The sequence below is a fragment of the Oncorhynchus gorbuscha genome, linkage group LG10, assembly GCF_021184085.1.
Source record: "Oncorhynchus gorbuscha isolate QuinsamMale2020 ecotype Even-year linkage group LG10, OgorEven_v1.0, whole genome shotgun sequence".
Lineage (NCBI taxonomy): Eukaryota > Metazoa > Chordata > Actinopteri > Salmoniformes > Salmonidae > Oncorhynchus > Oncorhynchus gorbuscha.
In genome coordinates, this window is record NC_060182.1 from 44389857 (window position 1) to 44409856 (window position 20000).

Here is a 20000-nt window from a genome sequence, read left to right on the forward strand (position 1 = left end):
TGTGCACCGACGTTGTAAACTTTCATTCATAGCCCAGGTTGTAGCAACCTCATGACGGTTACAGGGAAAATGTGAGTGTCATGTAGTAGCCTAAACCTATCACTGTTACATTGAACTGGGTGGATGGAATATGAATGAGAGTCATCCAATATCCTGTAATAGAAATAAGGCCGTGCTCGTGAGAATAAATCGTTCTTCCTCGTCTTAAACGGCACCGACCACCACTGGTGCACATACACACACATACGCATGTGGGCGCACGCACCTGACCCATTCTCGCTTTACCTCTCACAGCCCCTTGCATTCTCCCGTGTTAGGACCGGTTGATACTATGTCTATTGACATGTCTGTAGACAGTTAGAATGCGAGTGTCGCTGGTCAAAACAACATATCATTTATACTCCGGTGGAATGTTCGGAGACCGGCGCTGCAACTGTCCGTTTCCTCGTCGCAGACACATTTAAAAAAATATATAATAATAATAGTTCAACTGTGAACCTGTCGCTGCGGCCGTTGTCATGGTTACCCGACAGACCCCAATGATAAAAGTTCTCCGGTAGAATTGCATTGCTTTTTTTTTTTTTATCTTCACACTCACGACTGCAAGCTATTTTCTGTCATTTCCTCGCCATTAACTTGTAAATAATCATCATGCCGTGAGTTCATTTTCCTGTAATAATGAATGAAACGTGCCTCAGTTAAGACGTCGTGATATGGTCATTATTTCAACTGTCTGGCCAGGCAGCTGGCTGCCATAGGTCATTCTCACTATCTTTCTCTACAAGCTCGAAACGAACCAAAACATTGTTTAGAAAGTTGCTTTTCAGTTGCCCGGTTTGCTAGATTGACATATACTAAATTCATTGTTAAATGGATGGGTTTATTGGTGTTAAAATACACCAGTTAGGTTATTTTGATGCCTGTCGTTTTTGTGTGTATACTTTTTCATAAGGACAACGACAAGTTTGGTGTCAGACGACAATAGAATGTTCATGATGTCCCTGCGACAACCGTCTGTAGACATGTCGATAGACCAACGGTAAACCAGCCTTTAGAAAGATATGTACAAGCCATCAGGAATGGCAACTTCCTTTCCTTACCTCTCTCATCCAGTCACTTCCCTCCCATTCATTTCACCCTTATGTGGAGGGAAACTGGCGTCCCTGCGAGGAGCCGTCATGGCCACCCTGTCTTGTCTCTGGTGTCCTGCCTGGTTTCCTCAGTCACTGATGCATCATACAGCAGGCAAAGTCAAGGGCAGCCCACCCCTATATTGCCCGTCTCTAAGGCGACACAAATAACATGCATGCACATACACAAAGACAGCATAGGCCGCACACACACAGAGAGACAGCGCACCACACACAGATGAAAGCACACACGCACACAGACAAACACATTTAGGTTCGGTCTACCCTCAGTACTATCCACTCTTGCTGTGCATCTTAGTTAGTCATAACTTTAAAAGGTCATTGTTTCAAACGTAGGAAGGAATAGCAGGAATAGGTGTGAATAGCTTACCGTAGAATAGGTGTGAATAGCTTACCGTAGAATAGGTGTGAATAGCTTGCCGTAGAATAGGTGTGAATAGCTTACCGTAGAATAGGTGTGAATAGCTTACTGTAGAATAGGTGTGAATAGCTTACGTGCTTCTCACCATCTTTTTCTAATTGTGTTATCACTGAGTAGTTTAAATCTGTCCGTGGTGACTTGATGTATACATAATGTTGAGGTGTGTGTGGAGTAGAGTGGTGCTGTGCTGTGCTGTGTTCAGTGACTTTTGCCTCGTGCATGACCTCTGACCTGGCGGAGCCTTCACGAGAACCATAGACATTAGAGTATCCGCTAAAGCCCCGTTCACACTGCAAACCTTAATGCTCCAATCAGTTTTGTTTTTCAAATCCGTTTTGGAATATTGACTTTCCAAATAGCAAGTTACAAGTGGCCAAAACAGATTTGTGTGTGTTCAGACAGCAGTCATTTGCTGACATGGTTACGCTAGTTGCCATGGTAATGAAGGGTGTGTTCCGCAGTGGTGTATGCTAATTGGTGTTGGTGCTCATGCTTCCTACCACTCAGAAGTTATGTAGCAAGCTAAGATGACCGACACAATGCCTAATATGGATGTTTCGCAGTTGTTTTGAATGTTCAAAATCATAGTATAAGAACAGCGCCTCTTTCAAAGCCTCAATGGAAAAGTTGATCCAACTTTCAAAACAAGTCTATTTTGAAAAGGCACAGCAGTCAACTTGCTGCTGTGTAGCGTTCTAGTGCATCCACTCATTTGTTTGTAAACAATTAACAGGCTAGTTAGCTACCCCATGTCAAACTGTCAACAGAGTAGCTAGTAAGCAACAGAGTAGCTAGTAAGCAACAGAGTAGCTAGTAAGCAACAAAAGAAATAACATTCTAAAAACCACTTTAGATTTGACCATTCAGACACAAGTCGTATGGCCCGGAATCAGATTTGTATCTGACTTCAAACCACCTACAAAGGTGATTTAAAATGTGGCTTGAAATATCCGATTCCATTTGCTTTTTGGCTGTTCAGACTGCAGGATAAAGATCAGATTCAGACCAGTTTGAAAAAGTATGAAAATGCATGGACTCTGTAAGTCACTCTGAATAAGAGCATCTGTTAAATGACTTAAATGTGTTGCTTGCGTGTTTGTGTGTCTTGCAGCAGGAGTGGTTGATTAAATAAGCTGTAGAACGCTGCTGGTGTAATGGCTCAGCCCTCTGAGCCTCATCCTCGTGTGTCTGTTCCTTCTGTCTGAGGCACCTCTCCGTAACACTTGATCGGTGAACATAATGACCCAAGCAAATGGAAAAATAGATATGAGATAAAGAGACAGATTGGGAGCTGAAAGAGAGAGAAAGATGGGGGTTTGTTGGCACCCCTTGCAGAGCTTATAAAGAGAGAAATTCAGACAGGCAGAGACAAGTTGACACACACACACACACACTCACACACACACACACACACACACACACACACACACACACACACACACACACACACACACACACACATACACACACATACACACACAAACACACACACACACACACACACACACACACACACACACACACACACACACACACACACACACACACACACACACACACACACACACACACACACACACACACGTCATTACACACAATAATAAAGGCACAAATCAACTTTAACTAAGACAATCATGCAGACACCACACTGCCCATAAGTAGAAACAAATGTGTCTGCAACACAACACACACACACACCACACGCACACACACCTGAGGGTCCCTGGGTGGGTGGATTAGTTGGAACTTGGCGGGGGAGACAGAGACAGCGTACTTATCCTCCCCCTTCCCCCTTTCCCCCTTCCTTCTTCTCTTCCTCCCCTCCTCCCTCCCTTCTCTCCCCTTCTCCCACCCACGCCACTCTTTCTCGCCTGCCTAGGGCCAGGCTCGGGTTTCAATGAGGAGATGGTAAATATAACCCCCTCATCCTCCTCCTCCCCTCCTCCACCTCCTCTTCCTCCTCCTCCTCCTCCTCCTCCTCCTCCTCAACTGCCAACCACTTCACCCTCCCTCCCTACTCTCCCCCAAACCTCCCCTCCTATACCTTTGACTCCCAGTATCAAGTTACTGCTGCCAGAGCTCAGAGAGAGAGAGAGAGATGAATAAAGGGTGAGGGAGTGAGAGACAGAGAGAAGAGGAGAGAGAGAGAGAGAGAGAGAGAGAGAGAGAGAGAGAGAGAGAGAGAGAGAGAGAGAGAGAGAGAGAGAGAGAGAGAGAGAGAGAGAGAGATGAATAAAGGGTAAGAGAGTGAGAGACAGAGAGAAGAGGAGAGAGAGAGAGAGAGAGAGAGAGAGAGAGAGAGAGAGAGAGAGAGAGAGAGAGAGAGAGAGAGAGAGAGAGAGAGAGAGAGAGATATGAATAAAGGGTGAGAGAGTGAGAGACAGAGAGAAGAGGAGAGAGAGAGAGAGAGAGAGAGAGAGAGAGAGAGAGAGAGAGAGAGAGAGAGAGAGAGAGAGAGAGAGAGAGAGAGAGAGAGAGAGATGAATAAAGGGTGAGAGAGGGAAAGAGAGAGATAATGGGTAGGGAAGGAGGAGAGGAGAGACAATAAGCATCACAGAGAGCGGATATCGCACATCACACATTACAACCAAAGCACAGCGACATCACACCACAAACATACATATGCTCACACATTTCCACTCAGGAAACAGTTCTGTATTCATACAATATAAGATCAGAGTGACTTCTACATTACCCCCCACAAAGCTCATTATACTACTGTCCATAGTACACCATTCTGAAATAATTGCTGATTGTCTGCCCCATTCTTTTTTGATGGATTATATTTATTTATGAAGAGTTTTTGCTTCAATGAAAGATAGCTTTGGATTGAGCACCCTGTTTTGGTATTATTTAGGTCATGGTGAGATAGTGGTGAGTTAGTGGTGAGTTAATGGTGACATTTGTGGTGAATTAATGGTGAAATTGTGGTGAGTTAATGGTGAGTGGTGAGTTAGTGGTGAATTAATTCATGAGATAGTGTTATTGGTCAACGATGAGTTCATAGTTACTGTTGAGTTAATAGTGTGCTAACTCTCTTCCTGTCCCCCCCACAGAGAACTCCCACACCCCCGTGCTGGAGGGGGGCGGCCACAGTCACATGACCCCGGAGGAGCACTACAGGCGGATTATGTCAGCACTGAACGAGCAGGGCTCCTACGAGGAGCAGCAACAGCGCCTCTACCAGCTGGCCAACAACATGGGTCTTCCCAGCCATGGTGAGACTAGTGTGTGTGTTTGTGTGCTTGTGTGTGTCCACCTAGACACGCGCACACGTGTGTGTAGGTGGATGCTGTCCTAGTCAGGGTCTAGTCGTGAAGCCTAACCTCCTCCTAAACATCCGCTCGTTATATCAGAACTTTAGGATTCAGTCACCTAACTACACACACCTCATTTAGGCCTGTCACACACCAGAGCTATACACACACCTGACCCTGCTCAACCACTGCTAATGGTAACCCCGGGGTTGTGGCCTTTTGTTGTGTGGCATCTGTTTGTGGGTATGCCACCATGCCAGTGTAAATCTCCAGCATGGAGACTGCTGTCATTTCTATTTGGGGTGCCAGCCCACCCAATGTCAAAATGTAACTCTGGGTGATTTGTGACCGATGCTGTGCTCGGTCACAACAACACTCCTAGCCAGCACACACGGATGCCGCTATCGATCTGCTCACTCACTGGCTGGCAGCCGACGCTGTAAATCTCCCAATACCATGTAAACCGCGAGTCTGTCCTTTTTCTTAGGGTTCTTTTTCTTTCTTCAGAAATGTACATCCGTTAATTTATGGTAAAACTGGGTTGGAACTGGAAAAAGAATATGAAAATATGAAAATGAGGCAGACAGTCAAACATGTGGCAGGGTGTATTTCCGTTTCGCCACCACTTTCAACTTGAGGAGCCTCAATGGTTATCCTTTTCCTTCTGTTTTTAAAAGAATGTAACATTAATTGCGGCCAGGATTTATGACTCCCTTCGCGGTGGCATAAATCGAATCCATTTCACATCCCAAACGTAGTTTGAGCTACTTTTATTTTTATTGGATTAGTAATGATTTTTAATTACAGGCTGCAAATCTAAGGGGCGAAGCCTATAAAGGCTTTAATGCCCCCCCCCTGCATCTGAGAAGAATTAGGCTGAAGTGCAATGCATTTTGGGAGTTCAATGGCCCAGGGTGCCATATTCTCCCCATTTCCTTTCCCAGAAGGCGCTCTGTTTTTAATACAGACACTATGGCGCAATGCAGACATCTCGTGGGGATGCTCTCGCTCTCTCTCTCTCTCTCTCTCTCTCTCTCTCTCTCTCTCTCTCTCTCTCTCTCTCTCTCTCTCTCTCTCTCTCTCTCTCTCTCTCTCTCTCTCTCCCTTTTTCAGTTTCAACAAAATCCTCTACTCTCTTTTCTGTCCACATTCCTTTTTATCTACAGTTTATTTATGCCCTTCGAGGTGTGAAATAAATAAATAAGGTTAGGGGTTAGGAGTTAGGTAGAGAGAGAGAGAGAGAGAGAGAGAGAGAGAGAGAGAGAGAGAGAGAGAGAGAGAGAGAGAGAGAGAGAGAGAGAGAGAGAGAGAGAGAGAGAGAGAGAGAGAGAGGGAGAAAGAAAGAGAGAGAGAGGGAAAGAGAGAGGGAGAGAGAGAGAGTGAGAGAGAGAGAGAGAGAGATAGAGAGAGAGAGAGAGAGAGAGAGAGAGAGAGAGAGAGAGAGAGAGAGAGTGAGAGAGAGAGAGAGAGAGAGAGAGAGAGAGAGAGAGAGAGAGAGAGAGAGAGAGAAACATTTTAAGGAGAGTGAGAATGGGAAGAGATGAGTGAAAGAGGTAGAATTGCCTTTCTTTAGAGCAAGACAAGTACAAAACAACAGGATGTATGCTGATGATTAATTTATGATATGTGTGACTTTTGGCAGTAAATCCAGGAAATAATAAACACATACTTGTGCCATTTAAAACATACACACACACTCATGTCTACTAGGCCTCCCAAGTCTTTGGTGTTTCTGATATTCACCCTGCTGGGTGCTGCACCTGCTGGGTGCCTTCATCAATCCACAAGCCTGCTTTCCCCCAAGTTAAGCAGAAAAAAACATACTTTGAAAGTTTAACTTTCAGCTTCAACACTGAAAAGAATTGATGCTGTATAGCTGTAATGGAACGTTCGTATCCTGTATATGATATATGTTCTGTATATATGTGGTTGTCTCATGAATGCGCTTATTTTAAGTCGCTCTGGATAAGAGCATCTGCTAAATGACTCAAATGTGAAATGTAAATGTTTTACAAACAGATCTCATATCACTGGACACATTTGTTTTTGTTATTAAATATTGGTTTCACAAATGTATCATCTGTACAGTTCTTTCTAAGCTGACTGTAAAAGGGGAGGGTATTGGCCCACCCACTTGGGAGCGAGCCAATCAGCCAATCAGAATTTGTTTTTACCCACAAAAGGGCTTTATTACTGACAGAAATACTCCTAAGTTCCATCAGCTTTCTGGGTGGCTGGTCTCAGACAATCCTGCAGTTGAAGAAGCCGGATGTGGAGGTCCTGGGCTGGCGTGGTTACACGTGGTCTGCTGTTGTGAGGCCGATTGAAAGTACAGCCAAATTCTCTAAAATGACATTGGAGGCGGCTTATGGTAGAGAAATTATCTGAAAATTATCTGGCAACAGCTCTGGTGGCCATTCCTGCAGTCAGCATGCCAATTGCAGACATCTGTGGCATTGTGTTGTGTGACAAAATGCACATTTTAGAGTGGACTTTTATTGTCCTCAGCACAAGGTGCACCTGTGGAACGATCATGCTGTTTAATGAGCTTCTTAATATGCCACACCTGTCAGAGGGCTTATCTTGGCGAATGAGAAATGCTGACTAACAGGGATGTAAACACATTTGTACACAACATTTGAGAGAAATAAACTTTTTGCTGGAATCTTTTATTTCAGCTCATGAAACATGGGACCAACACTTTACATGTTGCGTTTGTGTTTTGTTCAGTGTAAATTGTACTATTGTTTAATTATTTTTCTGAGTAGGCTTCTGTTGCCATATTTCTGACCCTACAGCACCTATATCAGTCCACACGTCCTCTTCTCTTTTCCTCTGTTTGTAATTCCCTATTTAGCAGAAGATTGGCTGTAGTTCTGCCTTTTTCTCTCTCACTTCATCGCGCAGGGAATCCCAAATGTCATGTTTGTCATTTATTGTCATGTCTTGTCCCTGTGCTCCCCATGCTATTCGTTTCCCTCTGCTGGTCTTGTTTGGTTCTTTCCCTCCTTCTATCCCTCTCTCTCCCCCTCCCTCTCTCACTCTCTCACTCTCTCGCTCTCTCTTCTCTCTGTCGTTCCGTTCCTGCTCCCAGCTGTTCCTATTCCCCTAATCATCATTTAGTCTTCCCACACCTGTTCCCGATCCTTTCCCCTGATTAGAGTCCCTATTTATTCCTTTGTGATCCGTTCCTGTCCCGTCGGTTCCTTGTATTGTATTCACCATGCTGTGATTGCGTTTCGCCCTGTCCTGTCGTGTTTTTGCCGTGATTGTGTATCACCCTGTCCTGTCGTGTTTTGTGCCTTCATCAGATGCTGCGTGTGAGCAGGTGTCTCAGTCGACTACGGCCTGCGCCTACCCGAAGCGACCTGCAGTCTGTGGCCGCTTCTCCAGTTGTTTCCCCTCTACAAGTCTAGAGGATTTCTGTTATTCCGTTTTGGACTTTAATAAACTCTGTTTCTGTTAAGTCGCTTTTGGGTCCTCTTTCACCTGCATGACAGAAGGAACCGACCAAGGAATGGACCCAGCGACTTCAGACGCTCGTTACACTGCCGTCGAGATCCAAGGAGCCATGCTCGGCAGACACGAGCAGGAATTGTCTGCTGCTCGCCATGCCGTGGAGAACCTGGCCGCTCAGGTTTCCGACCTCTCTGGACAGTTCCAGAGTCTACGTCTCGTGCCACCTGTTACTCCCTGGCCTGCCGAGCCTCCAGAACCTAGGGTTAATAACCCACCTTGCTACTCCGGGCAGCCCACTGAGTGCCGCTCCTTTCTCACGCAGTGTGAGATTGTGTTCTCTCTCCAACCCCACACATACTCTAGAGAGAGAGCTCGGGTTGCTTACGTCATTTCACTCCTTACTGGCCGGGCTCGAGAATGGGGCACAGCTATCTGGGAGGCAAGGGCTGATTGCTCTAACAAATTCCAGAACTTTAAAGAGGAGATGATTCGGGTTTTTGACCGTTCAGTTTTTGGTGGGGAGGCTTCTAGGGCCCTGGCTTCCTTATGCCAAGGTGAACGGTCCATAACGGATTATTCCATTGAGTTTCGCACTCTTGCTGCCTCTAGTGAGTGGAACGAGCCGGCGCTGCTCGCTCGTTTTCTGGAGGGACTCCACGCAGTGGTTAAGGATGAGATTCTCTCCCGGGAGGTTCCTTCAGATGTGGACTCTTTGATTGCTCTCGCCATCCGCATAGAACGACGGGTAGATCTTCGTCACCGGGCTCGTGGAAGAGAGCTCGCATCAACGGTGTTTCCCTGCTCCGCATCGCAACCATCTCCCTCCTCTGGCTTTGAGACTGAGCCCATGCAGCTGGGAGGGATTCGCATCTCGAATAAGGAGAGGGAACGGAGGATCACCAACCGCCTGTGCCTCTATTGCGGAGTTGCTGGACATTTTGTTAATTCATGTCCAGTAAGAGGCCAGAGCCCATCAGTAAGCGGAGGGCTACTGGTGAGCGCTACTACTCAGGTCCCTTCATCTAGATCTTGTACTACTATGTCGGTCCATCTACGCTGGACCGGTTCGGGTGCTACATGCAGTGCTTTGATTGACTCTGGGGCTGAGGGTTGTTTCATGGACGAAGCATGGGCTCGGAAACATAACATTCCTTTCGGACCGTTAGACAGGCCTACGCCCATGTTTGCCTTAGATGGTAGTCATCTTCCCAGTATCAAATTTGAGACACTACCTTTAACTCTCACAGTATCTGGTAACCACAGTGAGACTATTTCTTTTTTGATTTTCCGTTCACCGTTTACACCTGTTGTTTTGGGTCATCCCTGGCTTGTATGTCATAATCCTTCTATTAATTGGTCTAGTAATTCTATCCTATCCTGGAACGTTTCTTGTCATGTGAAGTGTTTAATGTCTGCCATCCCTCCCATTTCTTCTGTCCCTACTTCTCAGGAGGAACCTGGCGATTTGACAGGAGTGCCGGAGGAATATCATGATCTGCGCACGGTCTTCAGTCGGTCCCGAGCCAACTCCCTTCCTCCTCACCGGTCGTATGATTGTAGTATTGATCTCCTTCCGGGGACCACTCCTCCTCGAGGTAGACTATACTCTCTGTCGGCTCCCGAACGTAAGGCTCTCGAGGATTATTTGTCTGTGTCTCTTGACGCCGGTACCATAGTGCCTTCTTCTTCTCCGGCCGGGGCGGGGTTCTTTTTGTTAAAAAGAAGGACGGTACTCTGCGCCCCTGCGTGGATTATCGAGGGCTGAATGACATAACGGTTAAGAATCGTTGTCCGCTTCCCCTTATGTCATCAGCCTTCGAGATTCTGCAGGGAGCCAGGTGCTTTACTAAGTTGGACCTTCGTAACGCTTACCATCTCGTGCGCATCAGAGAGGGGGACGAGTGGAAAACGGCGTTTAACACTCCGTTAGGGCATTTTGAGTACCGGGTTCTGCCGTTCGGTCTCGCCAATGCGCCAGCTGTTTTTCAGGCATTAGTTAATGATGTTCTGAGAGACATGCTGAACATTTTTGTTTTTGTCTATCTTGACGATATCCTGATTTTTTCTCCGTCACTCGAGATTCATGTTCAGCACGTTCGACGTGTTCTACAGCGCCTTTTAGAGAATTGTCTCTACGTAAAGGCTGAGAAGTGCTCTTTTCATGTCTCCTCCGTTACTTTTCTCGGTTCCGTTATTTCCGCTGAAGGCATTCAGATGGATTCCGCTAAGGTCCAAGCTGTCAGTGATTGGCCCGTTCCAAGGTCACGTGTCGAGGTGCAGCGCTTTTTAGGTTTCGCTAATTTCTATCGGCGTTTCATTCGTAATTTCGGTCAAGTTGCTGCCCCTCTCACAGCTCTTACTTCTGTCAAGACGTGTTTTAAGTGGTCCGGTTCCGCCCAGGGAGCTTTTGATCTTCTTAAAGAACGTTTTACGTCCGCTCCTATCCTCGTTACTCCTGACGTCACTAGACAATTCATTGTCGAGGTTGACGCTTCAGAGGTAGGCGTGGGAGCCATCCTATCCCAGCGCTTCCAGTCTGACGATAAGGTTCATCCTTGCGCTTATTTTCTCATCGCCTGTCGCCATCTGAGCGCAACTATGATGTGGGTAACCGTGAACTGCTCGCCATCCGCTTAGCCCTAGGCGAATGGCGACAGTGGTTGGAGGGGGCGACCGTTCCTTTTGTCGTTTGGACAGACCATAAGAACCTTGAGTACATCCGTTCTGCCAAACGACTTAATGCCCGTCAAGCTCGTTGGGCGTTGTTTTTCGCTCGTTTCGAGTTTGTGATTTCTTACCGTCCGGGTAGCAAGAACACCAAGCCTGATGCCTTATCCCGTCTGTTTAGTTCTTCTGTGGCTTCTACTGATCCCGAGGGGATTCTTCCTTATGGGCGTGTTGTCGGGTTAACAGTCTGGGGAATTGAAAGACAGGTTAAGCAAGCACTCACGCACACTGCGTCGCCGCGCGCTTGTCCTAGTAACCTCCTTTTCGTTCCTGTTTCCACTCGTCTGGCTGTTCTTCAGTGGGCTCACTCTGCCAAGTTAGCTGGTCATCCCGGTGTTCGAGGCACTCTTGCGTCTATTCGCCAGCGCTTTTGGTGGCCGACTCAGGAGCGTGACACGCGCCGTTTCGTGGCTGCTTGTTCGGACTGCGCGCAGACTAAGTCGGGTAACTCTCCTCCTGCCGGTCGTCTCAGACCGCTCCCCATTCCTTCTCGACCATGGTCTCACATTGCCTTAGACTTCATTACCGGTCTGCCTTTGTCTGCGGGGAAGACTGTGATTCTGACGGTTGTCGATAGGTTCTCTAAGGCGGCACATTTCATTCCCCTCGCTAAACTTCCTTCCGCTAAGGAGACGGCACAAATCATTATTGAGAATGTATTCAGAATTCATGGCCTCCCGTTAGACGCCGTTTCAGACAGAGGCCCGCAATTCACGTCACAGTTTTGGAGGGAGTTCTGTCGTTTGATTGGTGCGTCCGTCAGTCTCTCTTCCGGGTTTCATCCCCAGTCTAACGGTCAAGCAGAGAGGGCCAATCAGACGATTGGTCGCATACTACGCAGCCTTTCTTTCAGAAACCCTGCGTCTTGGGCAGAACAGCTCCCCTGGGCAGAATACGCTCACAATTCGCTTCCTTCGTCTGCTACCGGGTTATCTCCGTTTCAGAGTAGTCTGGGTTACCAGCCTCCTCTGTTCTCATCCCAGCTTGCCGAGTCCAGCGTTCCCTCCGCTCAAGCGTTTGTCCAACGTTGTGAGCGCACCTGGAGGAGGGTGAGGTCTGCACTTTGCCGTTACAGGGCACAGACGGTGAGAGCCGCCAATAAACGCAGGATTAAGAGTCCAAGGTATTGTTGCGGCCAGAGAGTGTGGCTTTCCACTCGCAACCTTCCTCTTACGACAGCTTCTCGTAAGTTGACTCCGCGGTTCATTGGTCCGTTCCGTGTCTCCCAGGTCGTCAATCCTGTCGCTGTGCGACTGCTTCTTCCGCGACATCTTCGTCGCGTCCATCCTGTCTTCCATGTCTCCTGTGTTAAGCCCTTTCTTCGCACCCCGTTCGTCTTCCCTCCCCCCCCCGTCCTTGTCGAGAGCGCACCTATTTACAAGGTACATAAGATTATGGACATGCGTTCTCGGGGACGGGGTCACCAATACCTAGTGGATTGGGAGGGTTACGGTCCTGAGGAGAGGAGTTGGGTTCCGTCTCGGGACGTGCTGGACCGTTCGCTCATCGATGATTTCCTCCGTTGCCGCCAGGATTCCTCCTCGAGTGCGCCAGGAGGCGCTCGGTGAGTGGGGGGGTACTGTCATGTTTGTCATTTATTGTCATGTCTTGTCCCTGTGCTCCCCATGCTATTCGTTTCCCTCTGCTGGTCTTGTTTGGTTCTTTCCCTCCTTCTATCCCTCTCTCTCCCCCTCCCTCTCTCACTCTCTCACTCTCTCACTCTCTCGCTCTCTCTTCTCTCTGTCGTTCCGTTCCTGCTCCCAGCTGTTCCTATTCCCCTAATCATCATTTAGTCTTCCCACACCTGTTCCCGATCCTTTCCCCTGATTAGAGTCCCTATTTATTCCTTTGTGATCCGTTCCTGTCCCGTCGGTTCCTTGTATTGTATTCACCATGCTGTGATTGCGTTTCGCCCTGTCCTGTCGTGTTTTTGCCGTGATTGTGTATCACCCTGTCCTGTCGTGTTTTGTGCCTTCATCAGATGCTGCGTGTGAGCAGGTGTCTCAGTCGACTACGGCCTGCGCCTACCCGAAGCGACCTGCAGTCTGTGGCCGCTTCTCCAGTTGTTTCCCCTCTACAAGTCTAGAGGATTTCTGTTATTCCGTTTTGGACTTTAATAAACTCTGTTTCTGTTAAGTCGCTTTTGGGTCCTCTTTCACCTGCATGACACCAAATCCCAACTGCACCGCCTCTCAACTACCCCCCTTCTTGTCCTCTTTCTGTCTGTCGCTCTCTCCTCTGAGGGGATGGGGTGGAGGTGTGACAGAGGGATGGCCCTGTTTGTTCGTGGAGAGGTTGATCTGAATTGCTCCAGTGAGATCCCCCTTGACATTGACCTGAGCTCCGGTGGGCCCTTGTGACTCTCCTCTCCCACTCTCTCACACACCTCCCTCTCCCCCCTTCCCTCTTTCACACACCTCCCCCTCCCTCCCCTCTTTCACACACCTCCCTCTCTAAGCACAGGGGTTGCTTTTATATTCTCTCTTTTTTTCTCCACTCTCCTTTTGTTTTCTCTCTCTCCGACTCTCCATTTCGCCTTGGTCCCTGCAGAGCATCCTTTCATGTGTTTGAAGTGGAGTGTACGAAAAATGAAAGTGTGTGTGTGAAGGGGGCGAGAAGTAGCAGAATGTGGGTGTGTGAAGGGGGCGAGAAGTAGCAGAATGTGTGTGTCAGGTGTTGTTTCGGGAGGCTCTTGTTGGACCTGGCGGGGGGGGGGTGCTCCCCCTCCGCTTTTCTCTCTCTCTGTTATGATGAAAGGAGTGAAAGGAAAGGGAAGAAGAGGGGTTGGAGGAGGTCAACACGGAAGAGGAGTAGGGCTTTGTTTTGTCTCCTGTACTTCTGTCCATTGCTCTTCTAGCGAGGCTGCACTGTCTACCATCTCGTCATTAAGATCGGCATGATAGGAACACACCTTGAAATGCCCATAGTTAAAAGCCTGGGAGAAAATACTTCATCCGGCTCTTGTTTTTCCATATAACATCTTACTTGTTTATACCATTGGCTTTGGAAACAGATTTGCATCCCAAATGGAACCCTCTTCCCTATGTAGTGCACTTCCTGAGTTACTTCTTTTCAAAAGGAGCATTATGCATGGTATTCGGTGCCATTTGGAATGCATATGATTCAGTATACCTGCCAGTCCCCAATCCATCATGAGCCTGGCTGGGCCATATCAAGGGAATAACAGGAATAATTGAACATTCTCCCATGGTGGAAAGCCCAGTTTAATAACGGGTGGGATTTCTGCATAATTCTGAGAAGAGATGCGAGGAGATAAGGAGGACAAAAGAGGGATTAGCAGGATGGGTCCAGAGTGGGACCTCCCAAAACAACTGTTTGTGTGTGTGTGTGTGTGTGTGTGTGTGTGTGTGTGTGTGTGTGTGTGTGTGTGTGTGTGTGTGTGTGTGTGTGTGTGTGTGTGTGTGTGTGTGTGTGTGTGTGTGTGTGTGTGTGTGTGTGTGTGTGTGTGTGCGTGTGTGCTAGAGCTGGGACGATAAACCAAAATGAGCAACACCAACCATACCGATCACTTATCGCAGGCATTTTGCTGATATCGTTCATTACAATAAGCACCCTATACTAGAGAAATGTGAAGTTTGAAATAAAATACATTTGATAATATGGGTGATTGTTATTGGAACAGCCAGCAAACTAGTAAAAGTATTTTAAAGGATCATTTTTTAAAAACTGCCTCATATTGTTATAAACATATCATTCTATTTATCGTTATCGCATCAATTCAGGCATTTTATCTCAATATGGATTTTTGTCCATATTATCCAGCTCTAGTGTGTGTGTGTGTGTGTGTGTACGTGTGTGTTTGTGCGTGTGTATAAGTGTGTGTGTGTACGTGTGTGTGTGTGTACGTGTGTGTGTTCGTGTGTGTGTGTGTACGTGTGTGTGTGTGTGTACGTGTGTGTGTACGTGTGTGTGTACGTGTGTGTGTACGTGTGTGTGTACGTGTGTGTGTACGTGTGTGTGTGTGTACGTGTGTGTGTGCACGTGTGTGTGTACGTGTGTGTGTGTATGTGTGTGTACGTGTGTGTGTGTGTACGTGTGTGTTTGTGCGTGTGTATAAGTGTGTGTGTACGTGTGTGTGTGTGTACGTGTGTGTGTTCGTGTGTGTGTGTGTACGTGTGTGTGTGTGTACGTGTGTGTGTGTACGTGTGTGTGTGTACGTGTGTGTACGTGTGTGTGTACGTGTGTTGTGTGTACGTGTGTGTGTGTGTACGTGTGTGTGTACGTGTGTGTGTGTGTGTACGTGTGTGTGTACGTGTGTGTGTACGTGTGTGTGTGTGTACGTGTGTGTGTACGTGTGTGTGTACGTGTGTGTGTATAAGTGTGTGTGTGTGGGGGGAGGGGGAGTGGTCTGGCTCTCCATTTCTGTACCCTCTTCTCCCCTCTCGGTCCATTGTGTAGTTGTGGTGGGCTGCTTCCCCCTTGGAGGCCACAGCCCCAGATGACCCTTCTTTAGCCTACATGAAAGAGAATAATGGAGAGCGAGAGAGACACACCACCAACTACACTTACCTTGGTCTGACTAGGAGTTCATCTGGGCGGTTTGACTGACATGGCCATAAAGTCTCTAACAGATAAAGCTATTTTGCAAATAGAAAGACTCTAAACCCACCAAATTAGAATGTGGCTTATATTATTGGACTTTGTCCAATCCTTCTACATGGCAGTGAAATATGGGGCCTCCTTAACAATTTAAAATGTACATCATGGGATAAAAGCCCCAATTTTATACATGGAATTTTGTACAAAATATTCTCAGTGTGCACAGAAATGCCCCAAACCTAGCCTGTAGGGCAGGACTTGGGACATTGCCCCTAGCACTCCAAATTGAGAAAAGAGACACCAAATGATGGACTCACCTAACACACCGTGATACAGAATATTATCATCACAAGGCTTTGTTATGGAAACAACACAACCGGGAGAGTGACCCTTCAGAGCAACCAGAAGCACCAGCTAAATTCAATTATACGACCACAAATAACAACATTCTAACAAATAGACATCTGCAACCAAAATACACACACTAATTATGGGCAAACAAAACTCAATTAAATCACAAACGTCAATGTTACCAAATTCTAAATAGAGATTTCAAAAAGGAAGACAATGACCATGTATAGACTCAGTGACCATGTATAGACTCAGTGACCATGTATAGACTCAGTGACCATGGCCTGGAAATAGAGAGGACGTCATAGAAAAACAAAGAAGGTCAGAGAAGAAAGACGATGTAAGTACAGAGGGAGCAGCACTTCCTGCTCCACTGCTCAAAGTATGACTCAATCAGAGGTACTTATTTCCTGAAATGTGAAGAAAGAATTCCAGGATTTGTTGTTCTGTCTGTCGAGGAGAACATCTGCATTTTGACAGGATAAAACGTAGACAGAGATCTTGCTTGCAGATGATGTCCTGGCCTGTCATAATATAAGAGAGACACCATTTCCCAACATGTCTTACACGAGCCCTTGTAGATTCCCTTTTTCAATTGTTCATGTTTCATGTCTTGTTGTGTGTCATTATACATGTATAATTGTTTATGTTGATATACACACTATTATTGTTGTTGTTGCTCAAACATATTGGTAATTTATGTAGTACAACGTATACATTGCTTTGGCAACAGTGGCAACCACCCACTCACGCCAATAAAACATATATTGAATTGAATATATATATATATATATATATATATATATATATATATATATAGAGAGAGAGAGAGAGAGAGAGAGAGAGAGAGAGAGAGAGAGAGAGAGAGAGAGAGAGAGAGAGAGAGAGAGAGAGAGAGAGAGAGAGAGAGAGAGAGAGAGAGAGAGAGAGATGAACAAAGGAGCAAATTATATTTAATGTTCGACCAAAGTTGCCTGGGTTTGCAGGCTTTTGCTCCAGCCCTACACAATCACATCTTATTCAGATAATCAAGGGTTTGAGGAACAGCCGATTTGTAGAATTTGGTGTATGGCCAGGATTCAATCCTATTGCCCGTTGTTGACAATGCGGCTTTTAAAGGTAATGTTCCCACATTCACAGAGATTGCATTCACTTTAACCACTGCAGATGGTGGCTCAATCAGAAATGACCTTACCTTTAAAAGGGTGCATTGTCAGCAGTGCTCCACAGATTGTATCCCATCCTTGGTCTCTATGTGAGAGTCCAGGCATTGTAAATAGGGACTGGGCGACCATTGTCAACCTGAGGAACTCATATAGGTGAAGCCTCTATCCTCATCCACCAACCTTTGGTGAAGTCAAATAATAATAATAATAATAATATATGCCATTTAGCAGACGCTTTTATCCAAAGCGACTTACAGTCATGTGTGCATACATTCTACAAATGTTATTGGCCACATACACGTGGCTAGCAGATGTTATTGGCCACATACACGTGGCTAGCAGATGTTATTGGCCACATACACGTGGCTAGCAGATGTTATTGGCCACATACACGTGGCTAGCAGATGTTATTGGCCACATACACGTGGCTAGCAGATGTTATTGGCCACATACACGTGGCTAGCAGATGTTATTGGCCACATACACGTGTCTAGCAGATGTTATTGGCCACATACACGTGGCTAGCAGATGTTATTGGCCACATACACGTGTCTAGCAGATGTTATTGTGAGTGTAGCAAAATGCGTTTGCTTATAGTTCCGATATCTAACAAGTATTATCTAACAACTCCACAACAATACCTAATACACACAAATCGTAAGTATGGAATGGAATAAGAATTCATAAATATAAATATATGGATGAGCAATGTCAGCGTGGCATAGACTAAGATGCAATAGATAGTATAGAATACAGTATATACGATGAGTAATAAGATGAGTAATGCAAGATGTGTAAACATTATTCAAGTTGCATTATTAAAGTGACAAGTGTTCCATTTATTAAAGTGGCCAATGATTTAAAGTCTGTATGTAGGCAGCAGCCTCTCGGTGCTAGTGATGGTTGTTTAACAGTCTGATGGCCTTGAGATGGAAGCTGTTTTTCACTCTCTCTGTCCCAGCTTTGTTGCACCTGTACTGACCTCGCCTTCTGGATGATAGTGGGGTGAACAGGCAGTGGCTCGGGTGGTTGTTGTCCTTGATCTTTTTAGCCTTCCTGTGACATTGGGTGCTGTAGATGTCCTGAAGGGCAGGTAGTTTGTCCCTGGTGATGTGTTGTGCAGACCTCACTACCTTCTGGAGAGCCTGGCAGTTGTAGGCGGTGCTATTGCCGTACCAGGTGGTGATACAGCATGACAGGATGCTCTCAATTGTGCATCTGTCAAAGTTTGTGAGGGTTTTAGATGACAAGCCACATTTCTTTAGCCTCCTGAGGTTGAAGAGGCACTGTTGTGCTTTGGGGTGAACAGGGAGTACAGGAGGGGGCTGAGCACACACCCTTGTTGGGCCCCAGTGTTGAGGATCAACTAAGTGGAGATGTTGTTTCCTACCTTTATCACCTGGGGGCAGCCCGTCAGGAATTCCTGGACCCAATTGCACAGGGCGGGTTTGAGACCCAGGGCCCTGCGCTTAATGATGAATGCTGAGCTATAGTCAATGATCTGTAGTCAATGAACAGCATTCTTACATAGGTATTCCTCTTGTCCAGACGGGACAGGGCAGTGTGCAGGGTGATGGCAATTGGATCTTTTGGGGTGGTAAGCAAATTGAAGTGGGTCTAGGGTGACAGGTAAGGTGGAGGTGATATGAACCTTGAATAGTCTCTCAAAGCACTTCATGATAACAGAGGTGAGTGCTACAGGGTGATAGTCATTAAGTTCAGTTACCTTTGCCTTCTTGGGTACAGGAACAATGGTGGCCATCTTGAAGCATGTGGTGACAGCAGACTGTGATAGGGAGAGATTGAATATGTCCGTAAACACACCAGTCAGCTGGTCTGCGCATGCTCTGAGGATGCGGCTAGGGATGCCGTGTGTGTGTTTGTGTGTGCCCCAGGGCTCCAGTTTCCTAGGATCCCTCCCTTATCCCCCCCCCCCCCACACACACACAAACACACCCTGTCTACCGCCAGTTGAGTCCCCAGCGGCCCAGCAGAAGTAAACAGATCGATACACCAAAGCTGGGCCACATTAATATCTGTCGCTCCACCCCCGACCCCAGCACCAGCTCAACGACCCAGTACACACACATACACACGCATGCGTACACACACACACACACACATACACACTCGGTAAGAGAGGTACATGCTCTACACATGCCAGTGGCAGAAATGGCCCCTGGCTCCCACAGGATCTGTCTAATTTAAAAGGGGGGGATTGAGGAGGTAGAGATGGGAGAGAGAGAGAGAGAGAGAGAGAGAGAGAGAGAGAGAGAGAGAGAGAGAGAGAGAGAGAGAGAGAGAGAGAGAGAGAGAGAGAGAGAACAGGAAAGAGAGAGAGAGAGCGGGAAAGAGAGAGAGAGACAGCGGGAAAGAGAGAGAGAGAGAAGGAAAGACAGAGAGAGAGAGAGCGGGAATGAGAGAGAGAGAGAGAGAGAGAGAGAGAGAGAGAGAGAGAGAGAGAGAGAGAGAGAGAGAGAGAGAGAGAGAGAGAGAGAGAGAGAGAGAGAGAGAGAGAGAGAGAGAGAGAGAGAGAGAGACAGAGAGACAGAGAGAGGAGAAGAGAGAGAGAGCGGGAAAGAGAGAGAGAGAGACAGCGGGAAAGAGAGAGAGAGAGAAGGAAAGACAGAGAGAGAGAGAGCGGGAAAGAGAGAGAGAGAGAGAGAGGGAAAGAGAGAGAGAGAGAGGGGGTAGAGATAGGAGAGAGAGAGAGAGAAGGGTGAGAGGAGGTAGAGATGGGAGAGAGAGAGAGAGAGAGAGAGAGAGAGAGAGAGAGAGAGAGAGAGAGAGAGAGAGAGAGAGAGAGAGAGAGAGAGAGAGAGAGAGAGAGAGAGAGAGAGAGAGAGAGGAAAGACAGAGAGAGAGGGATAGACAGAGAGAGAGAGTGGGAAAGAGAGAGAGAGAGAAA

At 46.9% G+C, this 20000-nt stretch overlaps 1 protein-coding gene across 6 annotated transcripts in view; it reads left to right on the forward strand.

Moving 5' to 3' along the window:
* The window catches only part of LOC124046166 (sterile alpha motif domain-containing protein 11-like), a 114390-nt gene that overhangs the window by 62261 nt on the left and 32129 nt on the right, over nt 1–20000 (forward strand). For all 6 annotated transcript variants that reach the window (XM_046366244.1, XM_046366243.1, XM_046366242.1 and 3 more), the window contains one exon: nt 4629–4790. In XM_046366244.1, coding sequence (XP_046222200.1) covers nt 4629–4790 — 162 coding nt within the window. The remainder of the gene's footprint in view (nt 1–4628; nt 4791–20000) is intronic.